We start from the raw sequence: 21185 nt of genomic DNA, 5'->3' as shown, positions 1-21185 counted from the left end.
CAACCTAAGTGTATAAAAACTTCTGACTTCAACTGTATATCAGGCAGTTTGAAAGGAAGGCCCAGATTTTTTTTTAAATTCTCATGCCACCGAAACCATAGACTGTTCTCGCTCTACTTCCGCAAGGCAAGTGGGGACTGGTACATCAAGTCTGACACCAACAGGCTCCTGAACAACTTTTATCCCCATGCCATAAGACTGCTAAATACAGGGATGCAAACTGGTGAGGGCCCAAAAAGCTGACACTTTTTTGTTGCATAGAAACATGCAAAAAATGCCTGCTTGGGGGATAAAGAAAAATATATACCAGCTTTAAAATGCTAAATTCGAGTGACTTAACCTGTATAACAAGAAGGGATTCAGCCTAACTGTAAACTAATTAAACAACAAAGAATATGATCTACATGATCAGTCTCTGTGTGTAAAATAAAAAGTGGTAAATGTGAACCTAACTCATAGGTCCAATGTTATTTGTTACCTAGACGTTACTGCAAATTACACTCAAGTCCACAGAATAAACAATACATTGATATTACAGTTAGCCATGACAGCCTTTATTATTGAACGCTTGTGACCACACACTAGAGGTCGGCCGATTAATCGGAATGGCCGATTAATTAGGGCCGATTTCAAGTTTTCATAACAGTCGGAAATCGGTATTTTTGGGCACCGATTTGCCTATATATATATATATATTTTTTTTTTTTCACCTTTATTTAACTAGGCAAGTCAGTTAAGAACACATTCTTACTTTCAATGACGGCCTAGGAACGGTGGGTTAACTGCCCCGACTTTCTAGTTAATTACATTTACATGATTAGCCCAATCAGGTAATATTAATTACAGAGAAAGGATTTTATAGAATAGCATGTCATATCACTTAATCTGGCATAGCCAAAGACACGACACCATATTTAATATGTGCAGGTATACTGGACTGATAGAAGTAGATATGTATTGGGGAAAGGTCTCTAAGCATCAGGATATATGATAAACAGAGAAGCAGCATCGTGTATGTGAGTGCGTGTGTGTAGAGTCAGTATAAATGCGTGCATGTTTGTGTGTGAGCAAATTGAGTGTGTTGGAGTGTCAGTGTGTGATCACTACTGGCTGTAAGTGAATGAGCGATGCAGTTTTGGAGCAACACCGGCTGTATCCAAGGCTCAGCTAATCGTTCACATAACAGAATGCAGCACGTGACTGAAGAGAGAAGACAACCAACTTGCTAGTTACAGCATCAGTGCGCGCTCTGGAAAGACAGCGGAGAGTGGAAAGGCAGTTTGCCAGTTACAGCAGTGAGTCCCTTGAAGGATAACGAAGAGGTAGGTGAGACGCCTGATGATAGAGACAGGGTAGCTGAATGTTATTGTCCAAGACGACACCCAGATATTTATATTCCTTTACCATCTCTATGTTCTGACTTCTGATAGATGTTGCAGATGTAGGTGTTGTATGCTTCCTGAAGTCTATGCACATGGTTACCTATTGTGTTGCATGGTTACCCATTGTATTTGTTGCAACCTGCTTTACACCACAACCAACAATAAAAAGTTGTGACTCGAGAGGCTGAAATGTTGACAAAACAAACAAGTGATACTTCGCTAGCACAGTGGGCAGGAGCTCCTTTATTCAACATTTCCTAATGTATTGACATAATGATATTGAAGTGCATTTCACTTTTATACACAACAAGTGATACGATGCTGTTCTGACTGAGTGCTTCCTCATAGTTTCATTCCACATAGTTTCATAGTCTCATAGTTTCAAGTAGAATTTGTGCACCAATATTGCATTTTAAAAGCCTGTTATATCCAGTGAAGTGGCCTTTAATATAGGCCACAAGGAGAATTCAATACATCTGATTTTTATATGAATCAAGACTTGCTAAAAAAAAAGTGCTAAAATTCCACATTTTGACATGTCCCTCCAATAAAATTGTCAACCCTGTTGGGGTCAACACCCGTAACGGTCAAAACCGTGTAACTTAACAGCCACTTACTATTGTCCTTTTTTATATTAAACCTCTTGAGATGGGAATCGTTTTATATTTTATGCAGTTGAACATCTGCTCTTTATGACAATGTTAAAATTAGGTCAAATCTAATGTATTTTTCAACCAAGTTACACATCTCAAAAGGCACCGAATTGGTGGAATGATCTGCATAGTATCTTAGTTGCATAGCTGCAATTCCAATTTAAAACTAATGCTCTATGCAGAACCAAGTTATTATTATTATTACCACTATGGAGGTTAAAGTGCAGACAGTCAGCTTTAATTTGAGAGTATTTTCAATCATATCAGGTGAACCGTTTAGAAATTATGGCACTTTTTGTACATAGTCCAGCCCCCCCATTTTAAGGGACCAAAAGTATTGGGACAAATTCACTTACATGTGTATTTTTTAAAAAGTGTAGTAGTTGGTCCCATATTCCTAGCCCGTAATGATTGCATCAAGCTTGTGACTCTACAAATTTCTTGGCTGCATTTGCTGTTTGTTTTGGTTATGTTTATGATTATTTTGTGCCCAGTAGAAATGAATGGTAAATAATGTATTGTGTCATTTTGGAGTCACTTATTGTAATTAAGAATATGTTTCTAAACACTTCTACATTAATGTGGATACTATCATAATTACAGATAATCCTGAATGAAATCGTAAGTAATGTTGAGAGATTAGCATGTCTTGGGGGTATGATATTTGTGCGACTGCAACTTTCTCACACATTATTATCTGTAATCATGGTAGCATCCACGTTACTGTAGAAGTGTTTAGAAACATTCTATTCTTATTTACAATAAAAGTGACTCCAATGACAATACACTATTTACCATTCATTTCTATTGGGCACAAAATAACCTGAAGGAGAGGAGTGAATGAGCAGCTCTATGGAGGATTAGCCCAGAGTAGACAAAACCCAGCTCCCACAAACCATCACATTTCCTGCACCTTACCATGGTCTCTATGGCAGCCAGAGCCAGCAACCAATCAGCAGGGCAGTGGTTTTTCTGATTTCAGATCAATGGGAGGCAGAGAAGGAAACGGGGGCCATGTTGCCCTGCTATTAGAACCTGACTGTGTGACACTGAGTGAGTGAGTGTGAGGGAGGGAGGGAGGGAGGGAGTGTTTGGAACAGTCTGAATTTGAATTTGATTGGCTCAGAGGAAAGAAATCAATCTTAATAAAAATATATTAACATTTTGAGGCATGGTTTTTGAACATTTTGAGGCACAGGTATATGATAACTTTTACTATAGGAATTGTCTTTTCTCCATACTCCAAGTCTACAAATATGTAGTCTAAAGCTATAGACCATAGGCCAGGACTCTCATGTAGGTTCACTCCAACTCTAAATCTAGCACACCTGATCCTAATAATTAGCTGGTTGATACAATGAATCAGGTTAATTACAACTGGGGTTGGAGCAAAAATCAACAGGAAGGTAGAGGAACAAGAAACGGAGTTGGAGAGCCCTGGCCTAAACAGTAGCACAGACAGCTTGGATGTTTGTCCTTTAGTAGTTTGTTAATGACTCAAGCAGAGTTGGCTGAGGATTCTGACCTTTGAAACCCCTTCCCCGCACTTTCCCCCACCCCCAATACCACTAATGAGCCCCCACCCCCCCACCCTCCCTAACATAACAACAGTAGTCGTTTTTATTAACCTTCTTAACTCACCAGGGGAAAATTCACTTGGTCATGTGCTTAAAGACTGTACATAAAACACAAAAGCACAGAAACTACACAAAATAATTAAGTACTATAGCTATACATTTAAAGTGAAAGTCCAATATGCTATATACCTGAGGGACAAACAGACTATTGTTTATAAAAAGAGACCCCATATCTATCAGTTTTTCTTCTGAAGAAGTCTCTTTCCCCTTGTCTGGCTGCTGCTGTGACTGGATTTTGAGTGAAGGGGATGAGCTGACTCCAGTGTTGCCAACCTGAGTCAATGAAGGAACTGAGAGGACAAGCAGGGCACAGCATGATCTGAATGACCCACAGACATGATGACATCGTCACGTCACAAAGAGTAGCCCACTAAACCCTAGGGATCCTAAGAGAGTGATTGAGAGGCAGGTGGATGACTAGTCTAGACCTACATGGTGGAAATAACAAGTGTGGCAGTGACATCATATAGGCCTGGGAACAGACATATCGGCCTATAAAAAGACTACACCTTTAAAAGTGACGGTGTAGCCAGCTTCTCTCCACACTGCCTTCACTTGAGCTCAGCTGCTTAGAGAGTAAGCCTGGGCTTAGAGTTCACACCTTCAGCGCAGGCTATGGTGTGCGGTGGGCTACTGCCCAACTTCTGCTCATATTGACAAAGGCAGACGAGGTACTGCAAGAAGTGGCCGAGCTGCCACAATGACACACTGATCACCAAGGTAACGCCACAGACAGGCCATTGAGAACTGGCACTAACAGCCAGCAGCTTGACATCCATATAAGCACATTCTCTAAATGCCTATAATAATTGAAAATGTCTCGACTGTCTCCTTACAAAGTAACTAAATAATGACATAAGCCACATCAATTATCCTATGATGTGTAGCCTATGTTTGTTTGGAAAGAGAAACTCAAACTTGAAAATAGTGATGATACCAGTATCGCAATATTTTTTCAATGTCAAAAATGAAAACACGAAGCAGACGTAACTCTTCAGTCCTTTAAAAACCTGCTGTATGTAAAATATGATGCGCTTCAGCTTGGAAAATCACTCTGACTCTGGATGACAACAAATGTTTTCCTAAAGTAGTCAAATCCGCTTGGTGTTTTGTTTGCTTGCCACGACAGTAACAAGTATGGATACTGGTATCGTCCCAGCACTACCATATAGTTTACTGTACTGTAATAAGCGGTCAGTGTTTGACACACACACACACACACACACACACACACACACACAAAGGGGTGTGTGGTATACCGGTATGAACGTGAATACCGGTATGGTGTTGTGCCATGATATGGATTTTGCCATATCGTGCATTTCATGATAAATTAATCAAATGTATGAAATAAGGTGTTTTTTGTTTCGTTCAACATTTCAGTCGAGTGATACAGGCTAGTGGGCTAGTTCAAAATGTTTCTCTTTCACTAAAAACATACAACAAGCAAGCATGCGCAACTGCAGAGTAAGCAAACATTTAGTGAAGTAAACTCCTTTAATTAGCAAAAGTGTCCGAAATTTCAAGCATTGAGGACGACTGAAAACAAGTAAAATGACACTATTGAGGGTGATTTGCATTGGGCCAGTAACCGAAAGGTTGCTGGATCGAATCCCCAAGCTAACAATGTAAAAAATAAAATAAAAATCTGTTGTTCTGCCCCTGAACAAGGCAGTTAACCCACTGTTCCCCGGTAGGTGGTCATTGTAAATAAGAATTTGTTCTTAACTGACTTGCCTAATTAAAGGGTTAAATTCATCATTCATTAGTGGTACTCCCTATGACAAGAAGAGTAACAAGTGGAATGAGATAGAGTGCAATTATGTATCACATAGCGAAAGACTGTTTCAGAAAGTTCATTTGAACTCTAGACCCAAGATACGAGATCCCAAGCTGTAAATACTTCAGCAAAACATGTCTGCCAAAACTCTACACAGAATGTCTGGACAGAGTTGCCAACGAAATCCATAACGCTGCATTCTTCTCTGTCACTGCAAACTTATGGTCAAGCCAGACCACAGAGCCATACATTAGCCTCACGATTCATTACATTGACGACAACTGGAAGCTGTGAAGCGAATGCCTTCTGACCTCTCATTTCCCAGACGCCCACATGGGAGAAATAACTGTAGCTGGGATGAGAGAGGCACTTTCATCCTGGGGCTTGAAAGAGTTGTGTCAAGTATGTATGACTACCGACAGCGGATCGAACATGGTCAAAGCATTGGAGCTGAACAAATGGACAAGACTAGGGTGTTTCGGACACAGGTTACACATTGCTATTGGTAAGTTTCAACGTCCAAAACAGAGCTAGGTAGAAAAATAACCTAACTTAAAAACAACTTAAAATGCAGAATAACTATTGCATTCCTTATCTCTGTCTAAGGTTATAGCTGACTACACTGCCTGATCGTTCTTAAACATTAACTTCATATGGCTGCAGGGGCAGTATTGATTAGCTTGGATGCAAAGGTGCCCATTGTAAACGGCCAGCTCCTCAGTCTCAGTTGCTAATATATGCATATTATTATTAGTATTGGATAGAAAACACTAAGGTTTCCAAAACTGTCAAATATTGTCTGTGAGTATAACAGAACTGATATTGCAGGCGAAACCCTGAGGAAAATCAAAGCAGGAAGTAGCTTCTATTTTGAAAACTCCATGTTCCATAGCTTCCCTTTGCTCCATTTATAGGGATATCAACCACATTCCTTTTCCTATCGCTTCCTCAAGGTCTCAGTCTTCAGACATAGTTTCAGGCTTTTATTTTGAAAAATGAGCCAGAGCTATAACATCGCGTCAAGTGGTCACGTGAGTTTTGCTCGCGCAACAGAATTTGGACAGCCATTGTTTTCCCCTCTCCTACTGTGAAAGACATTTGAGGTTGATATATTATCGATTATATATTTTAAAAACAACCTGAGGATTGATTATAAAAAAAACATTTGACATGTTTCTGTGGACATTACAGATACTATGTGGAATTTGTCTGCGTTGTCGTGACCGCTCTTTCCTGTGGATTTCTGAACATAAACGCGACAAACAAACCTAGGTATTTTGGATATAAAAATCATCTTTGTGGAACAAACGGAACATTTGTTGTGTAACTGGGAGTCTCGTGAGTGAAAACATCCGAAGATCAAAGGTAAACGATTAATTTGATTGCTTTTCTGATTTTCGTGACCGAGCTACCTGATGCTAAGTGTACTTAATGTTTATCATGCGATCGATAAACTGACAAACGCTTGGATTGCTTTCGTTGTAAAGCATAATTTCAAAATCTGACAAAATTTGCAGACGTGGTTTGTTCTGCTTGTCATTCTGTTACCAAACTTTACATCTGCACTGTTCTTCAAATAAATTAGTTTTTGCCAAATTTTCAGTGGAAATTGTTGAAGATGCACTACGCAGAAATCTCTCCGCCATTTCTTGGCTGCTAAAATTCTAATACTTAGCCTAATTTCAGTTTATGTGACAAAACAAGCAAGTATAGTGTAGAGAATCATAGTGAAATCTAAATCGCTGTAACATATTTTCCATAACTAAAAATATTATAATTTCAGCTGGTGTACAAAACCCGAAAGTAAAAGATGCAAGAACTAAACTTAAACACAGGAAGCATAGAAATAGCGCACATAGAACAAATTGACCGCTTCATAGACATGATTTCAATGAGATCTATAACTAATACCTACTTGAATTGAGTCAAGTCACCCCAAAAAGTTACATAATGCAGCTTTAGAAGTTGTCCTTGTGCAGAGAGTTGTATGGTTGTAGAAATGGTTGAATTGTTTATCTTCCCAATGTATTGTATGCATTGTTTTGTAATCATTGGTTTTGTTTGGCATACATTTTAAAGTAAAAGATTTGTCTGAGGAAGCACGTGATGCCAGACGTGCTGAGCAGACGTTGACAAACCGAGCTCTTCAAAGGCTCTTGCGAGCCTGCCGACATGCTGGCTACTCTCCTCTGGGAAATTCGGGATGGTAACAAAGGTCTTTCTCTGAAAATTGACAAGAAATGGGCTGAACTCCATTCTTCCATTGACGACCTGAAATCCTCCATGAATGATCTCCTTTTGAGAACGACTGAGGCAGAGTTGTGCATTAGCACAGTTGAAGATACCGTCGCTCAACATGACCAGGTTCTGATACAACTGCAGAAGGACAATGCCTACCTCAAAAACAAGGTAGACCAGATGGAGAACCAGAACAGACGTAGTAATATCCGTGTGGTGGGATTGAAAGAGGACAGCGAGGGCCGTGACCCGGTCCGTTTCTTCACTCAATGGATCCCAGATGTCCTAGACATAATCAACTTCGCCAAGCCGTTGGAAATCGAACGCGCCCACAGAACATCAGCGCCGAAACCCAGGCCAGATGAGCCCCCACGGGCCGTCCTGATCAGCTTCCTCCATTTCTAGGACAGAGAGAAGATACTGCAACTCGCAAGAGCCATAGGGGACATCACCATCGATGGCAAGAGTCAGCCTTTTTTCCCGGATATGAGCGCGGATCTCGCCAGACGTCGCAAACAGTTCAGACCTGCCGCCAAAGCACTGAAGGAGAAGAACATCACCGGCTACCTCATCCACCCTGCACGGATGAAAGTTCAGTACAAAGGTCAAAGCCATCTCTTCAACACACCGGGAGAAGTACACACTTTTCTCAAAGAACTGAACCAGAATGGTCTCTCTGGTTTTTTGGTTTTTTCTTATCTGTGCTGTCCTGGGACTGAACTGCTGATATGGTCTTGGAATTTGGATCCGTTTACCCCGCTATTCGATTGCGGTTATTGATTTGTCCATTTTCAACTAACCGTTTTTTTCGGGGTGAGTTCTATTACATTTACAGGAGAGTATATTTTGGTATAGTCAATATCCACTGGGCAAAGCAAATTAGTGGGCTTAGGCCCACTGCCCCCCCATTTATGTTTCTCCTCTCCTGAAAAGAGACTCAAGCAGCCCTTAGTGTGGGCAGTAAATATTCAGCCATAAATGTCTATTCACAACGTTTGTTTTCAACTTAGAGAGCTCACTGGTTTTAGTTTACGCCAAGGTTTAGCTAGTAAGAGCAAAATGGAAAGCCAGCATCAACGTATCTCTAGTTGAAACATTTCCTGACTATTTACATGAGATTTCCATTCGGTTACATATTTGAAACCCATCCTGTTTAATCCACTAAAATACGTCACATTCAACATAAAAGGTCTTAACAGCCCGATTATGAGGAAGAGAGTATACATACCTTAAGAAATTAAAGGCAGACTTGTGTTTTTACAAGAAATACATCTTACAGCCAGTGAACACAAGAAATTGAAGAGGGAATGGGTAGGACATGTTTTTGCGTCCTCTTTTATCTCCAAAGCAAGAGGAACTGAAATGTTGCTAAGTAGACACATCCCCTTCTGCATCAACAACACCATCTCTGATCCCTCTGGCAGGTTTGTTTTGGTGCAGGGGCATATGTTTTCAGAGTCTTGGACCCTATTGAATATTTATGCTCCTAACTTCGATGACCATATGTTTATTCAGAATGTCTTCCTTCAGGTCGCTCAAGCACCACCAGGATGGCTACTGGTTGGAGGAGATTTTAATTTTTGTTTAGATATACAGTTCTTGATAGGTCCTCTGATAAACCCTCACTTCCTACTAAACCTGGCAAGCTCACCATGTCATTCATGAAAGATCTTAATTTGTTAGACATCTGGAGACAGTTGCACCCACAGGATTGGGACTACTCTTTTTATTCACACCCACGCAACACACACACGCATAGATAACTTTTTACTTTCGACCCAAATGTTTCATAGAGTGTTAGATATCGAGTATCTCCCCAGATTGCTCAGTGACCATTCTCCTCTGGTATTATCAATCTCCATTCCTACCAAGGTAAATTGAGCATATAGATGGAGACTAAATTCTACACTCCTAAAGCAACCTGAATTTTGTGTATTCATCAAAGAGCATATCTATATTTTCACTTTGACAAACAAACCCTCTGCTCCTGACAGCTTCATTCTTTGGGACACATCGAAGGCTTATCTGAGGGGACAGATCATTTCCTATACTAAAGGGCTGAAGAGAAAACACGGTGCGGAACTGAATGTCCTTGAATCTGAAATCTGAGCTAGAGAAAACCTACCAAGGAGGCCCGACTAAAGATCTATACAGGCATTTGGTAAATAAAAAACTGAAATATAATATTCTGAACACATATCAAGCTGAGAAGGCCATCACTAAATCAAAACAGCGTTATTACGAGCTTGGAGATAAAGCACACCAAGTATTGGCATGGCAACTGAAAGCAGAGGAAAGTAAGAGGATAATTAATGCTATAGAAACTCTTACTAATGAGATATCTTTCGACCCAACTGAAATTAATGATACTTTTAAGAAATACTACGAAGACCTCTACACTTCCCAATCAAGCGATGATCTATCAGAGATCGACTCCTTTCTCTGCAATCTCAACCTCCAAAGCCTGTCAGAGGAAGACAGAGAGCGCCTGAGTGAACACTTCAGTTCCTGAATGGTTGGAGGCCATTAAATCCTTACCTTCTAATAAATCTCCCGGGGAGGATGGCTTCCCTCCAGAGTTCTATAAAGAATTTAGGGAGCTGTTGGTCCCCTACCTTATGGAGGTACTTAAAAAAGCCAGGGAAGACAACTGCTTTCCAGAGTCTCTCTCTCAAGCAGTGATTACTGTAATCCACAAGAAAGGGAAAAACCCGCTAAGGTGCGCCTCCTATAGACCAATCTCTCTCCTTAACACGGATTGTAAACTGGTCACCAAGATGCTATCTAAGAGACTGGAGTCATGTCTTCCCCTGTTGGTCAACCCAGATCCGACTGGCTTCATAATTAATAGATTGTCCTCCAATAATCTCAGAAGGTTCTTTGATATAATTCACCTTGCTAACAAAAACAAAATACCTTGTGTCGCAGTCTCCCTCGACGCTGAAAAGGCCTTTGATAGGGTTGAATGGCCATACCTTTTTCCCGTCTTGGAAAAGTTGGTTTAGGTATCGTGTTTGTAAATTTGATAAAAATCACTCTACAAATCTCCTAAAGCTAGGATTGCTACCAATGGGATTACTTCCTTCTCTTTCCCTCTCTATAGGGGGAACAAACAAGGTTGCCCAATTAGTGCCCACCTCTTTAGTGCCCACCGAACCGGCTATTAGAACGTGCCCAGACATACATGGCTTTGAGGTGGGCCCTCATACCCATATGTTATCACTCTTTGCGGACGACCTTACCTTATTTCTAACAAACCCAGAACACTCCTTCTCTCACTTGCAGATCCTACTATAGTGTTATAGTTCTTTCTATAGATATAAGGTCAATTTTGATAAAAGCGAAAATCTTACCGTTGTCTGTCTTTGACCACCATAGCATCAAACACAAGTTTCCTTTTAGATGGTTGCCTATGGGCTTCACATATTTGGGCATAATGGTGGATGGTAACCTGAACAACCTCTATAAACTCAATCTGGCCAGCTTGTTGCAAAAGGTGGAGGGTGACCTTTGTAAATGGATGGATTTACCTCACTCTACTGGATAGAATCAATGTAATTAAAATGAATGTCCTGCCCAGATTTCTATTTGTTTCTCTCTCTCCCTATCCCTGTGCCCGCAGCATTCTTTTCCTCTCTCGACAAGCTGACCAGACGGTTTATCTGGCACGGCAAAACCCCTAGGGTTGGCCTGGAAAAACTGACCCTTGATTACGGTCAAGGGGGCTTAATCCTCCAATTTTAGAATGTACTACTGGGCTGCACAGTCTAGGTTTCTGGTTTGACAATGGTCCCTCTCCCTCAAGGTTGAACATTGAAAAGTTTGAGGTAAATGATGACACTAGGGCAGAATTATTTTACAAATGGGACAGAAAATCTATAAAAAGCATCACAGACAACGTTTAATCATACATTCTGTCCTGGCATAGTGCAAACTGCAAGAGCTGTTCGGACGAGAGGGATTCCTTTCTCCTAAAACCCCTTCATGGAACAATAGATTGATTCCTATGTTTTTCCAGTAGTAACTTTAGACCATGGTCTGATAAGGGGATCACTCTTCTGGAACATTGTTATGAGGAGGGAGTTCTTATATCTTTTGATCAGCTGAAATAGAAATACCACTTGCCAAACAGGGACTTCTTTAGCTACCTACAACTACGAAACTTTATTAGGGTGACTCTCAAGGGACAATGGAACCTACCTAAGATGTCACCTATTGAACAACTTTGCCACGCAGACCAACCACTATTCAAGACCATTTCCAGGGTTTACAATGCTCTTATTTCAGGACAAACACCGCCTGAGCTAGATAAACTCCGATTTAGAAAAGATCTGGGTATTGATCTTGATGAGGGTCTATGGACTGACCTATGCAGGGATGGCGTTACATCCACATTGAACTCCAGATACAGACTGATCCAGTTTAATTTCCTTCATCACCCTGATATCTCCTCCCTATGTTTTAGATGTGGCTCAGATGAAGGAACATTCTTCCATTCCACTTGGCAGTGTTCAAAACTACACGGTTTCTGGCAGGGGGTCTGCGATACCATATCCTCAATTCACAGGGTTGCATTCCCTTTAGACCCGGAGGTCTGTCTACTGGGTAACTTTACTAACACCAATCTTAGGCAAAGCCATACTATAAAGCTAACAGAAATATTGCTAGCGATTGCCAATATATTGCCTTGAAATGGAAATCGGATTCCCCCTGCCAGTTGCAATGTGGCGATCGGAAGTTAATAGTTGTATCCCACTGGAGAAAATCACTTACTGCTTGAGGAATAAGTTTGAAACATTTTACAGAATTTGGCAACCTTTTGACTATAGAGAATCTCCCCCCACATCACATTGATTGAATCTCTATATAACCCTTATATAATGTTTCACAATTAATGTATAGTATATGTAGCTTACGGCAGGTCCAATGTCTCATTATTATTATTCATTTTACTCTATGACGACTTATTGTATGTTTGTATATACAATAATTATTATTTATTTATTCTTGTCTGTTACTGTCACTTTGTCCTATTGCTGTCTAATATCTTTTCACTTTTGTTTTGAATGTTCTGAATTGGAAAATGTTTTTTTTTTTAAGTTTTAAAAAATAGTCTTAGCATCACTGTTACCGAGGAATTGCCCCTAAGTATACTAAAATATGCCATGGGTGGGCAGGCACGCACACAACTGAGTTAGAGCTGGCTGTTTTGTGAGCAGACAGGCAGAGCAGGATGGGCCTCGACAGGCCCTGCATTTCTGAGAGGGAGACGTGGAAAAGGAGGGAATAAATACAGTTTGTCTTATGAACAAGATATAAAAGGAATCTCCAGCAACGTAACAAACACAGGTTTGTTCACTCTTCCAAAGGAACACTTGTGAAAAGTACAGCAGCCATGTTGTTCAGTTTAATCCAGTTCTAATAGCATTAGGCTAACCAAAACAGAATGCCTTGTCAGTTGTTTGGTGGATAGAGTAGAAATATACACTACCGTTCAAACGTTTGGGGTCACTTAGAAATGTCCTTGTTGTTGAAATAAAAGCACATTTGTTGTCCATTAAAATAACATCAAATTGATCAGAAATACAGTGTAGACATTGTTAATGTTGTAAATTACTATTGTAGCTGGAAACTTAGATATTCCATAAAAAACATTTGCCATAGGCCCATTATTAGCAACCATCACTCCTGTGTTCCAATGACACATTGTGTTAGCTAATCCAAGTTGATAATTTTAAAAGGCTAATTGATCATTAGAAAACCCTTTTCCAATTATGTTAGCACAGCTAAAAACTGTTGTTCTGATTAAAGAAGCAATAAAACTGGCCTTCATCAGCATTTGTGGGTTATTCCATGCGAGAAATTGCCAAGGAACTGTTGATCTTGTACAACGCTGTGTACTGCTCCCTTCACAGAACAGCGCAAACTTGCTCTAACCAGAATAGAAAGAGGAGTGGGAGGCCCCAGTGCACAACTGAGCAAGAGGACAAGTAAGTACATTAGTGTCTAGTTTGAGAAACAGACACCTCACAAGTCTGCAGAGTTCCTTTGTACAGTGTCTGTGTTCCTTTGCCCATCTTAATCTTTTCTTTTCATTGGCCAGTCTGAGATATGGCTTTGCCTAGAAGGCCAGCATCCCAGGTTCATCTGTCTCACCTAATGCCCATTCTGGTGGGAAGCTGCTATAGACCACCAAGTGCTAAAAGTCAGTAGCTCGATAATGTGCGAAATGCATGTGATATCAAAAGAGAAGTATATTTTCTGGGGGATTTAAATATGGACTGGCTCTCATCAAGCTGCCCACTCAAGAAAAAGCTTCAAACTGTAACCAGTGCCTGCAACCTGGTTCAGGACTAGAGGTCGACCGATTAATCGGAATGGCCGATTAATTGGGGCCGATTTTAGGTTTTCATAGCAATCAGAAATCTGAATTTTTGGACACCGATTTTGCCTTTTTTATTTTATTTCATCTTTATTTAACTAGGCAAGTCAGTTAAAAACACATTCTTATTTTCAATGGCGGCCTAGGAACTGTGGGTTAACTGCCTCGTTCAGGGGCAGAACGACAGATTTTCACCTTGTCAGCTTGGGGGATTCAATCTTGCAACCTTACAGTTAACTAGTCCAATGCAATAACGACCTGTCCCTCTCTCGTTGCACTCCACAAGGAGACTGCCTGTTACGCAAATGCAGTAAGCCAAGGTAAGTTGCTAGCTAGCATTAAACTTATCTTATAAAAAACAATCAATCATAATCACTAGTTAACTACACATGGTTGATGATATTACTAGTTTATCTAGTGTGTCCTGCGTTGCATATAATTGATGCGGTGCGTATCGTTGCTCCAATGTGTACCTAACCACGAAGGTCAATGCCTTTCTTAAAATCAATACACAGAAGTATATATTTTTAAACCTGCATATTTAGCTAAAAGAAATCCAGGTTAGCAGGCAATATTAAACAGGTGAAATTGTGTCATTTCTCTTGCGTTCATTGCATGCAGAGTCCGTGTATATGCAACAGTTTGGGCCGCCTAATTCTACACTTGACATTTATGACATTTCTTATTCCAGTTACTAATAAGCACACACCCATTAAGAAAATGACTGTAAAAACTGTTAAATCCCCTTGGATTGATGAGGAATTGAAAAATGTTATGGTTGAGAGGGATGAGGAAAAAGGTATGGCAAAGTTTGGCAGCCCAACTGATTGGCAAATGTACTGCAAATTAACAAATCATGTGACTAAGCTAAATAAAAATCAACTATACTATGAAACAAAGAAATTATATAAAGAATGATAGTAAAAAGCTTTAGAACACCTTAAAATACAGCTCCATCATTCATTGAATCAGATGGATCAGTTATCACAAAACCGACTGAAATCGTCAACTACTTTAATTACTTTTTCCATTGGCAAGATGAGCAAACTTAGGGATGACATGCCAGCAACAAACATTGACATTACACATCCAAGTATATCTGACCAAACTTTTGAATTCCGTAAAGTCCGTGTGGAAGAGATGAAGAAATTATTGTTGTCTATCAACAATGTCAAGATACCGGGGTCTGACATTCTGGATGGAAAATTACTGAGGATAATAGTGGACGATGTTGCCACTCCTATTTGCCAGATCTTCAATTTCAGCTTACTAGAAAGTGTGGGCCCTCAGGCCTGGAGGGAAGCTAAAGTCATTCCGCTACCCAAGAATAGTAAAGCCCCCTTTCCTGGCTCAAATAGCTGACCAAACAGCCTGTTACCAACCCTTAGTCACCTTCTGGGAAAAATTGTGTTTGACCAGATACAATGCTATTTCACAGTAAACAAATTGACAACAGACTTTCAGAACACTTATAGGCAAGGACACTCAACAAGCACAGCACTTACACAAATGACTGATGATTGGCTGAGAGAAATTCATGATAAATAGATTGTGGGGAGTGTCTTGTTAGACTTCAGTGCAGCTTTTGACATTATCAATCATAGTCTGCTGCTGGAAAAACTTGAGTTATGGCTTTACACCCATGCTATAACGTGGATAGAGTTACTTGTCGAACAGAAAACAGAAAACAGAGGGTGTTCTTTAATGGAAGCCTCAAACAATCCAGGTAGAATCAGGAATTCCCCAGGGTATCTGTTTAGGCTCCTTGATTTTTTTCTATCTTTACTAACAACATGCCACTGGCTTTGAGTAAGGCCAGTGTGTCTATGTATGCGGATGACTCAACACTATAAACTTCAGCTACTACAGCGACAAATGACTAAAACACTTAAAGAGCTGCAGTTAGTTTCGGAATGGGAAGCAAGGAATAAGTTAGTCCTAAAAATTGCCTTGGCAGCAGCTAATGGGGAGCCATAATAGACACAAATACAAAACAGTATTGCACCACGACATACAGTGCATTCGGAAAGCATTCAGACCCCTTCACTTTTTCCACATTTTGTTATGTTACAGCCTTATTATAAAATTGATTAAATATATCTTGTTCCTCAATCCACACAATAACCCATAATAACTAAGCTAAAACAGTTTTTTAGAAATGTTTGCAAATGTATTAAAAATAAACTGAAATACCTTATTTACAAGTATTCAGACCCTTTGCTATAAGACTCAAAACTGAGCTCAGGTGCATCCTGTTTCCATTGATCATCCTTGAGATGTTTCTACAATTTGATTGGAGTCCACCTGTGGTAAATTCAATTGATTGGACATGATTTGGAAAGGCACACACCGGTCTATATAAAGGTCCCACAGTTGACAACGCATGTCAGAGCAAAAACCAAGCCATGAGGTCGAAGGAATTGTCTGTAGAGCTCCGGGAGAGGATGTGTCGAGGCAGAGATCTGGGGAAGGGTCCGTATTATGCAAGAACAGCGCAAATAAGCAAAGAGAAACAACAGTCCATCCGGAACATTTCAAGAACTTTGAATGTTTCTTCAAGTGCAGTTGCAAAAACTATCAAGCACTATGATGAAACAGGCTCTCATGAGGACCGCCACAGGAAAGGAAGACCCAGAGTTACCTCTGTCGCAGAGGAGAAGTTCATTCGAGTTATCAGCCTCAGGAATTTGCAATCAACTGCACCTCAGATTGCAGCACAAATCTTTTTTGGTACTACATGATTCTATGTATGTTATTTCATAGTTTTTGATGTCTTCTAAAATGTAGAAAATAGTCAAAATAATGAAAAATCCTTGAATAAGTATGCGTCCAAACTTTTGACTGGTAGTGTATGTAAATGTCATTGAAAAAATAATAATTTTGCATGTTTTTATAAAAACCTGTTTTCGCCTTGTCATTATGGGGTAGTGTGTAGATTAATGAGGGGAAAATGTTAATCAATTTTAGAATAATGCTGTAACAAAATGTGGAAAAGGTCCAGGGGTCTGAAAACTTTCCGAATGCACTGTAAAGTGCCAGGCACACCAGTTTGAGTGTCAAGAAATGCTGGGTTTTTCACGCTCAACAGATTCCTGTGCGTATCAAGAATGGTCAATCACCCAAAGGATATCCAGCCAACTTGACAACTGTGGGAAACATTGAAGTCAACATGGGCCAGCATCCCTGTGGAACACTTTCGACATCTTGTAGAGTCCATGCCCCGACGAATTGAGGCTGTTCTGAGGATGTTCTGAAAGTGTTCCTAATGTTTTGTACACTCAAGATGCAGTACAAATTTGCAAACACTCATCTCTAACTGGCTAACATTTATGCCTTCTTTTGGGAGCACACTCAGTCTTTCACTCAGTATACACAAAGACAGGCCTTGTGAGGTAAAATGCTCTCAGAATGACTCATTTGCAAGTTTATTTTAGAACCGTTTCCTGCTGAGCACTCTCAACAACACAACTGACTCCAACAGCTCATTGAAGGAAATGGTCTGCATCTGAAACATTCAGAGCCGTTTACCACCAACTGACATAACACAGAGAACATTGGGGGGGGGAGGGGAGACATAATGATGACTTACTCTGCGGGACATTGTAGCATACATGAATAAAAACATGTCAGAACCCCCCGTTGAGTTTTGGCCATATGAGATAAATGTACTAAAATCTCTGTTTTTGGTGTAAGAGTAACGTTAACCAAAATGTAATGGCATAGTATATGTTACGTAAAATACTAATTAATCATTCTGATCTCCCAAGACATTGATTCAGCTATGATCTAACTTCACTAAATGAGCAACATTGTAAGAAGTGGCGGAGTTAAGCTCCGTGCACTCCGGACTGAACCAAAGAGGACCTACCCATTTCTCCTTGCCTATGCAAAATTTGACTGTGCACAAACGAGAGACCTCGTGCAGCCTTTTTAAACAAATCTGGTCATATTTGGCCAAGGAAATATTTCTGGTTGATCTCGGGGAATGTAAAACAGTTAAGGAAACTGTTAAAAACAGGATTGTGTGAAGTAGAAGCAAATATGTTGAATGAGCAACTAATAAGCATGGAGAGCCTCAAGTTTGACGAAATTACCTTATATATCTTTCAGTCTAACAGGCTGACTACACCGCTCGCGTCGCATGCGTAAGCGTTGCAAAATAAATGTAGAAATCTATATTATTCAATAATTGCACCCACACTGCTCCCGCACGTCAGCGAGCGTCTGCGTTGCCAAGGGCTAAATAGAAGTCGGTTCTATTTGTGACGCAGATCACCCTGCAAGTCCTGCCTCTCCCATCTCCTCATTGGTTTATAGAAGCAGGTACTCACATGCCATCTCCTCATTGGTTACACACACGTGGGTGACTGAAAGACAAACGAGCTCAGTGGAGGTAATGCACCTAATTTATGAAAGTTGCCAATCGCAATATAAAGTCAGAAGAAAAAGGCCTGGAAGGAGTAGAAATGACTAGAAATGATTCGGTTGACCATTTTGTGTGTGGATTAATTGATGGAGTAGAGGACCTTATGCAGTTCAGGTCAAATAACAACTCAATGTTTATATCCCAGGACAAATTAGCTAGCAAGTGCAAGCGAGTTAGCTAAATTGCCATAAATGTTTAATGCTTTTCGACCTGTCCCCAAATTAATATAATTGGTTCAGAGTTTGTTTTGATATTTTAACCTCACGTTTGGTGTGGGGGGACATAATACAATGCACAATGGCGCACGCGCGCAGTCAGTTTGGGTTCCATGTCATACTGTCGTTTACTTACTTTAGTAGACCATCATCAGACCATCACATTTCACTGCACCTAACATTTCCATTTTTTTTAAACATTCTTTTTGTAAGTAGTTAGACCTACTGTCCTCTTCAAGTTTAGCTGGAGCAAAGATAATGGATATACTGACAAGATTACATGTCTCTCCTCTCTAACAATGTAGCCCTCGCTACAGATAACACAGGACTAGTAATGGCCCAGTGCACTTCTTTATGAAACAAGTAAATGTTCTAACAAATATGTTTTTGCCCGCGCTAGACCGCTACATTGGTTATAACAATTCCCTCAGCACCCCGACTTCCAGAGGCTGATGTTGTCAGAGTGCCAGACTGGATTGTGTCACAGGCGTTTAGATTGTCATCGCTATGGCACTAGGTCATTAGCGTGAGGAGGAAGCTCTGCTCTCTCCACTGTCCCTAATGAACCACTCATCCATTTCAAGTCCCACTCCTACATATTTCCCCAAATACATGTGCATCACAGAACTATATAGATACTTTTGACACAGATGACAGCAGAGGGATGTGTCACAAAATGAGTGACAAATGTTTCCAAGACCTTTTCCTTCCTCTCACCTAGTCATGTGTGAACTGTCAAGTTATTAACTACTTTAAAACTATTTCGATGTGGAATATGGTTTTACCTGCCATTGTGGAACCTGATGGAAAGCATTTAACACTACACAGCCACTCTCTCTTTCAATGTTGCTGCCATGCAGTGCAATATACATCGATAGCATTCTCTCATCATTGTCTTATTGGTGCCCATGCCATTAAACAATTACTTTACAAATAGCTCTTTCCGGTTTACATGCATGATAAAGGGCTGTGTAAACCTCAACTGATGTGGCCAAACAAATAGATATCTTACCTGAAGAGGAGTCTTCATGGTCGGAACTCAAGTTGCCATCACTGCGTCTGTCTGGAGTGCTGCGCCCGGACCCACCGGTACGGGATGCCCTGAAGTGCGCAGGAATGCAGGAAGGAGACAACCTCCCATCATCACTGGAGTCAAAGTCCCTGCTGTGGCGCAACGGGCGCAGGGTGTCCCGGTGGGTGTTCGACCTCTGGCTGTCTCTGACGGTCGTGTTGGGGGTCACCATGTTGCCCTTTACGAAATTCTCATTGAGCTCCGCATCCTCGTATTCGTGGTCACTGGCCTCTCTGCTGTTGCTTTCGCTCAAGGAATTCAATTTCCCTATGCGGCCGATGCAGTTTCCATCCGCTTGAGAGAGCTCGGATGAGATCGTATTCACTTGTTTCTGGAAGCTGGACTTGCGCGGGGGCGCGGGGGGTATAGGTTTACTTGTCCTGCTACTGATCCTGATCGGCGGCTCTGGTTTGGTACCTCTGCTGCCTGGTGTCTGCAGTTTCATGCTTCCATTACCAAGAACTTTCATACATTCCCTGTCTAGCTTTTCGTTTGTCATCAGCGATTTTCTTTCCGTTTCTGTCCTTGGTAATAAATGTTCAAGATTCAAGTTTTCGTCTTTACCGTCTTCCCACATCACCGTGTCATAACTTTTCTTCTGTCGAGCGATGGTGGTCTGGAAATATATCACCTTGAATTTCTCCTCCAACAGCGCCTGCTGCAGCGTTTTGAGGTTCGATTTACATTTCTCCAGCTCTGACTCGACATCTTCCACCGAGGTTAAATCCATTTTAGGTGCTTCTCCGTAAGGAAATTCATTCTTCCAATGTTTTTCGAATTCATCTTGCTCCCACATTATCTCCCCCGCGAAGATCAGCGATTCGATGTAACCACCCTTGAGGAAATTATACTGTTTATATTGTTGTTTCTGTCGCATGTGGAACCTTTTCGTCTGCAAAAGAATCCTACAAACTCATTCCAAACTTGACACTTCGTCGTACTGGTGCACTACACACACTTGTTACATCTCCCACGCAGGCATATGATACAGTGTTCCTTTACCCAGAAAAAAAAAAAACTTTCGGCTTCCGGTATTCAGATAGGTGGTGACGTAAAACCAATTAAATGCAACAGTCAAAGTGATTTTGTTGGGGCGTTCCTTTTTGGAATGAGGGGATTCGATCTGGCCCGAGTTAACCCGCTGGAAGGAGTTTTTAACACGGATAAAATGTGATTGCATTCGTTTTGGCTGCCTCCCGAGCGTGATCCAGGAGCCCGGTTCAAAGCCCACAGCGAAGTCGGATCAAAACAAAAGTGACGCAGCCGAGGCTAGTTTAAGCACGTGGAGTAATGAGTCGGATTCGGTGTTTTTATTTTTGTTATTTAACCTTTATTTAACTAGGGAAGTTTTACAGCTATGTATGGTGTTGTCACAGGCAAAAGTGATTGCTTTTGATAAA

The 21185-nt window shown here is 40.8% G+C and overlaps 1 protein-coding gene across 2 annotated transcripts in view; it reads right to left on the bottom strand.

Annotated features, from left to right (window-relative positions):
* The window catches only part of LOC112228572 (active breakpoint cluster region-related protein), a 260234-nt gene extending 239446 nt beyond the window's left edge, over positions 1-20788 (bottom strand). Inside the window, exon 1 of one of the 2 annotated variants that reach the window (XM_042309121.1) lies at positions 19726-20788. In XM_042309121.1, coding sequence (XP_042165055.1) covers positions 19726-20662 — 937 coding nt within the window. In that variant the 5' untranslated portion in view covers positions 20663-20788. The remainder of the gene's footprint in view (positions 1-19725) is intronic. The other variant, XM_042309122.1, reaches the window with a different exon arrangement.
* Positions 20789-21185: the final 397 nt, after the last annotated feature.

Source organism: Oncorhynchus tshawytscha, linkage group LG30 (assembly GCF_018296145.1).
Source record: "Oncorhynchus tshawytscha isolate Ot180627B linkage group LG30, Otsh_v2.0, whole genome shotgun sequence".
NCBI classification, from domain to species: Eukaryota; Metazoa; Chordata; class Actinopteri; order Salmoniformes; family Salmonidae; genus Oncorhynchus; species Oncorhynchus tshawytscha.
Note: the sequence above shows the minus strand (reverse complement) of the source record. Positions and strands in the feature narration are given on the sequence as shown.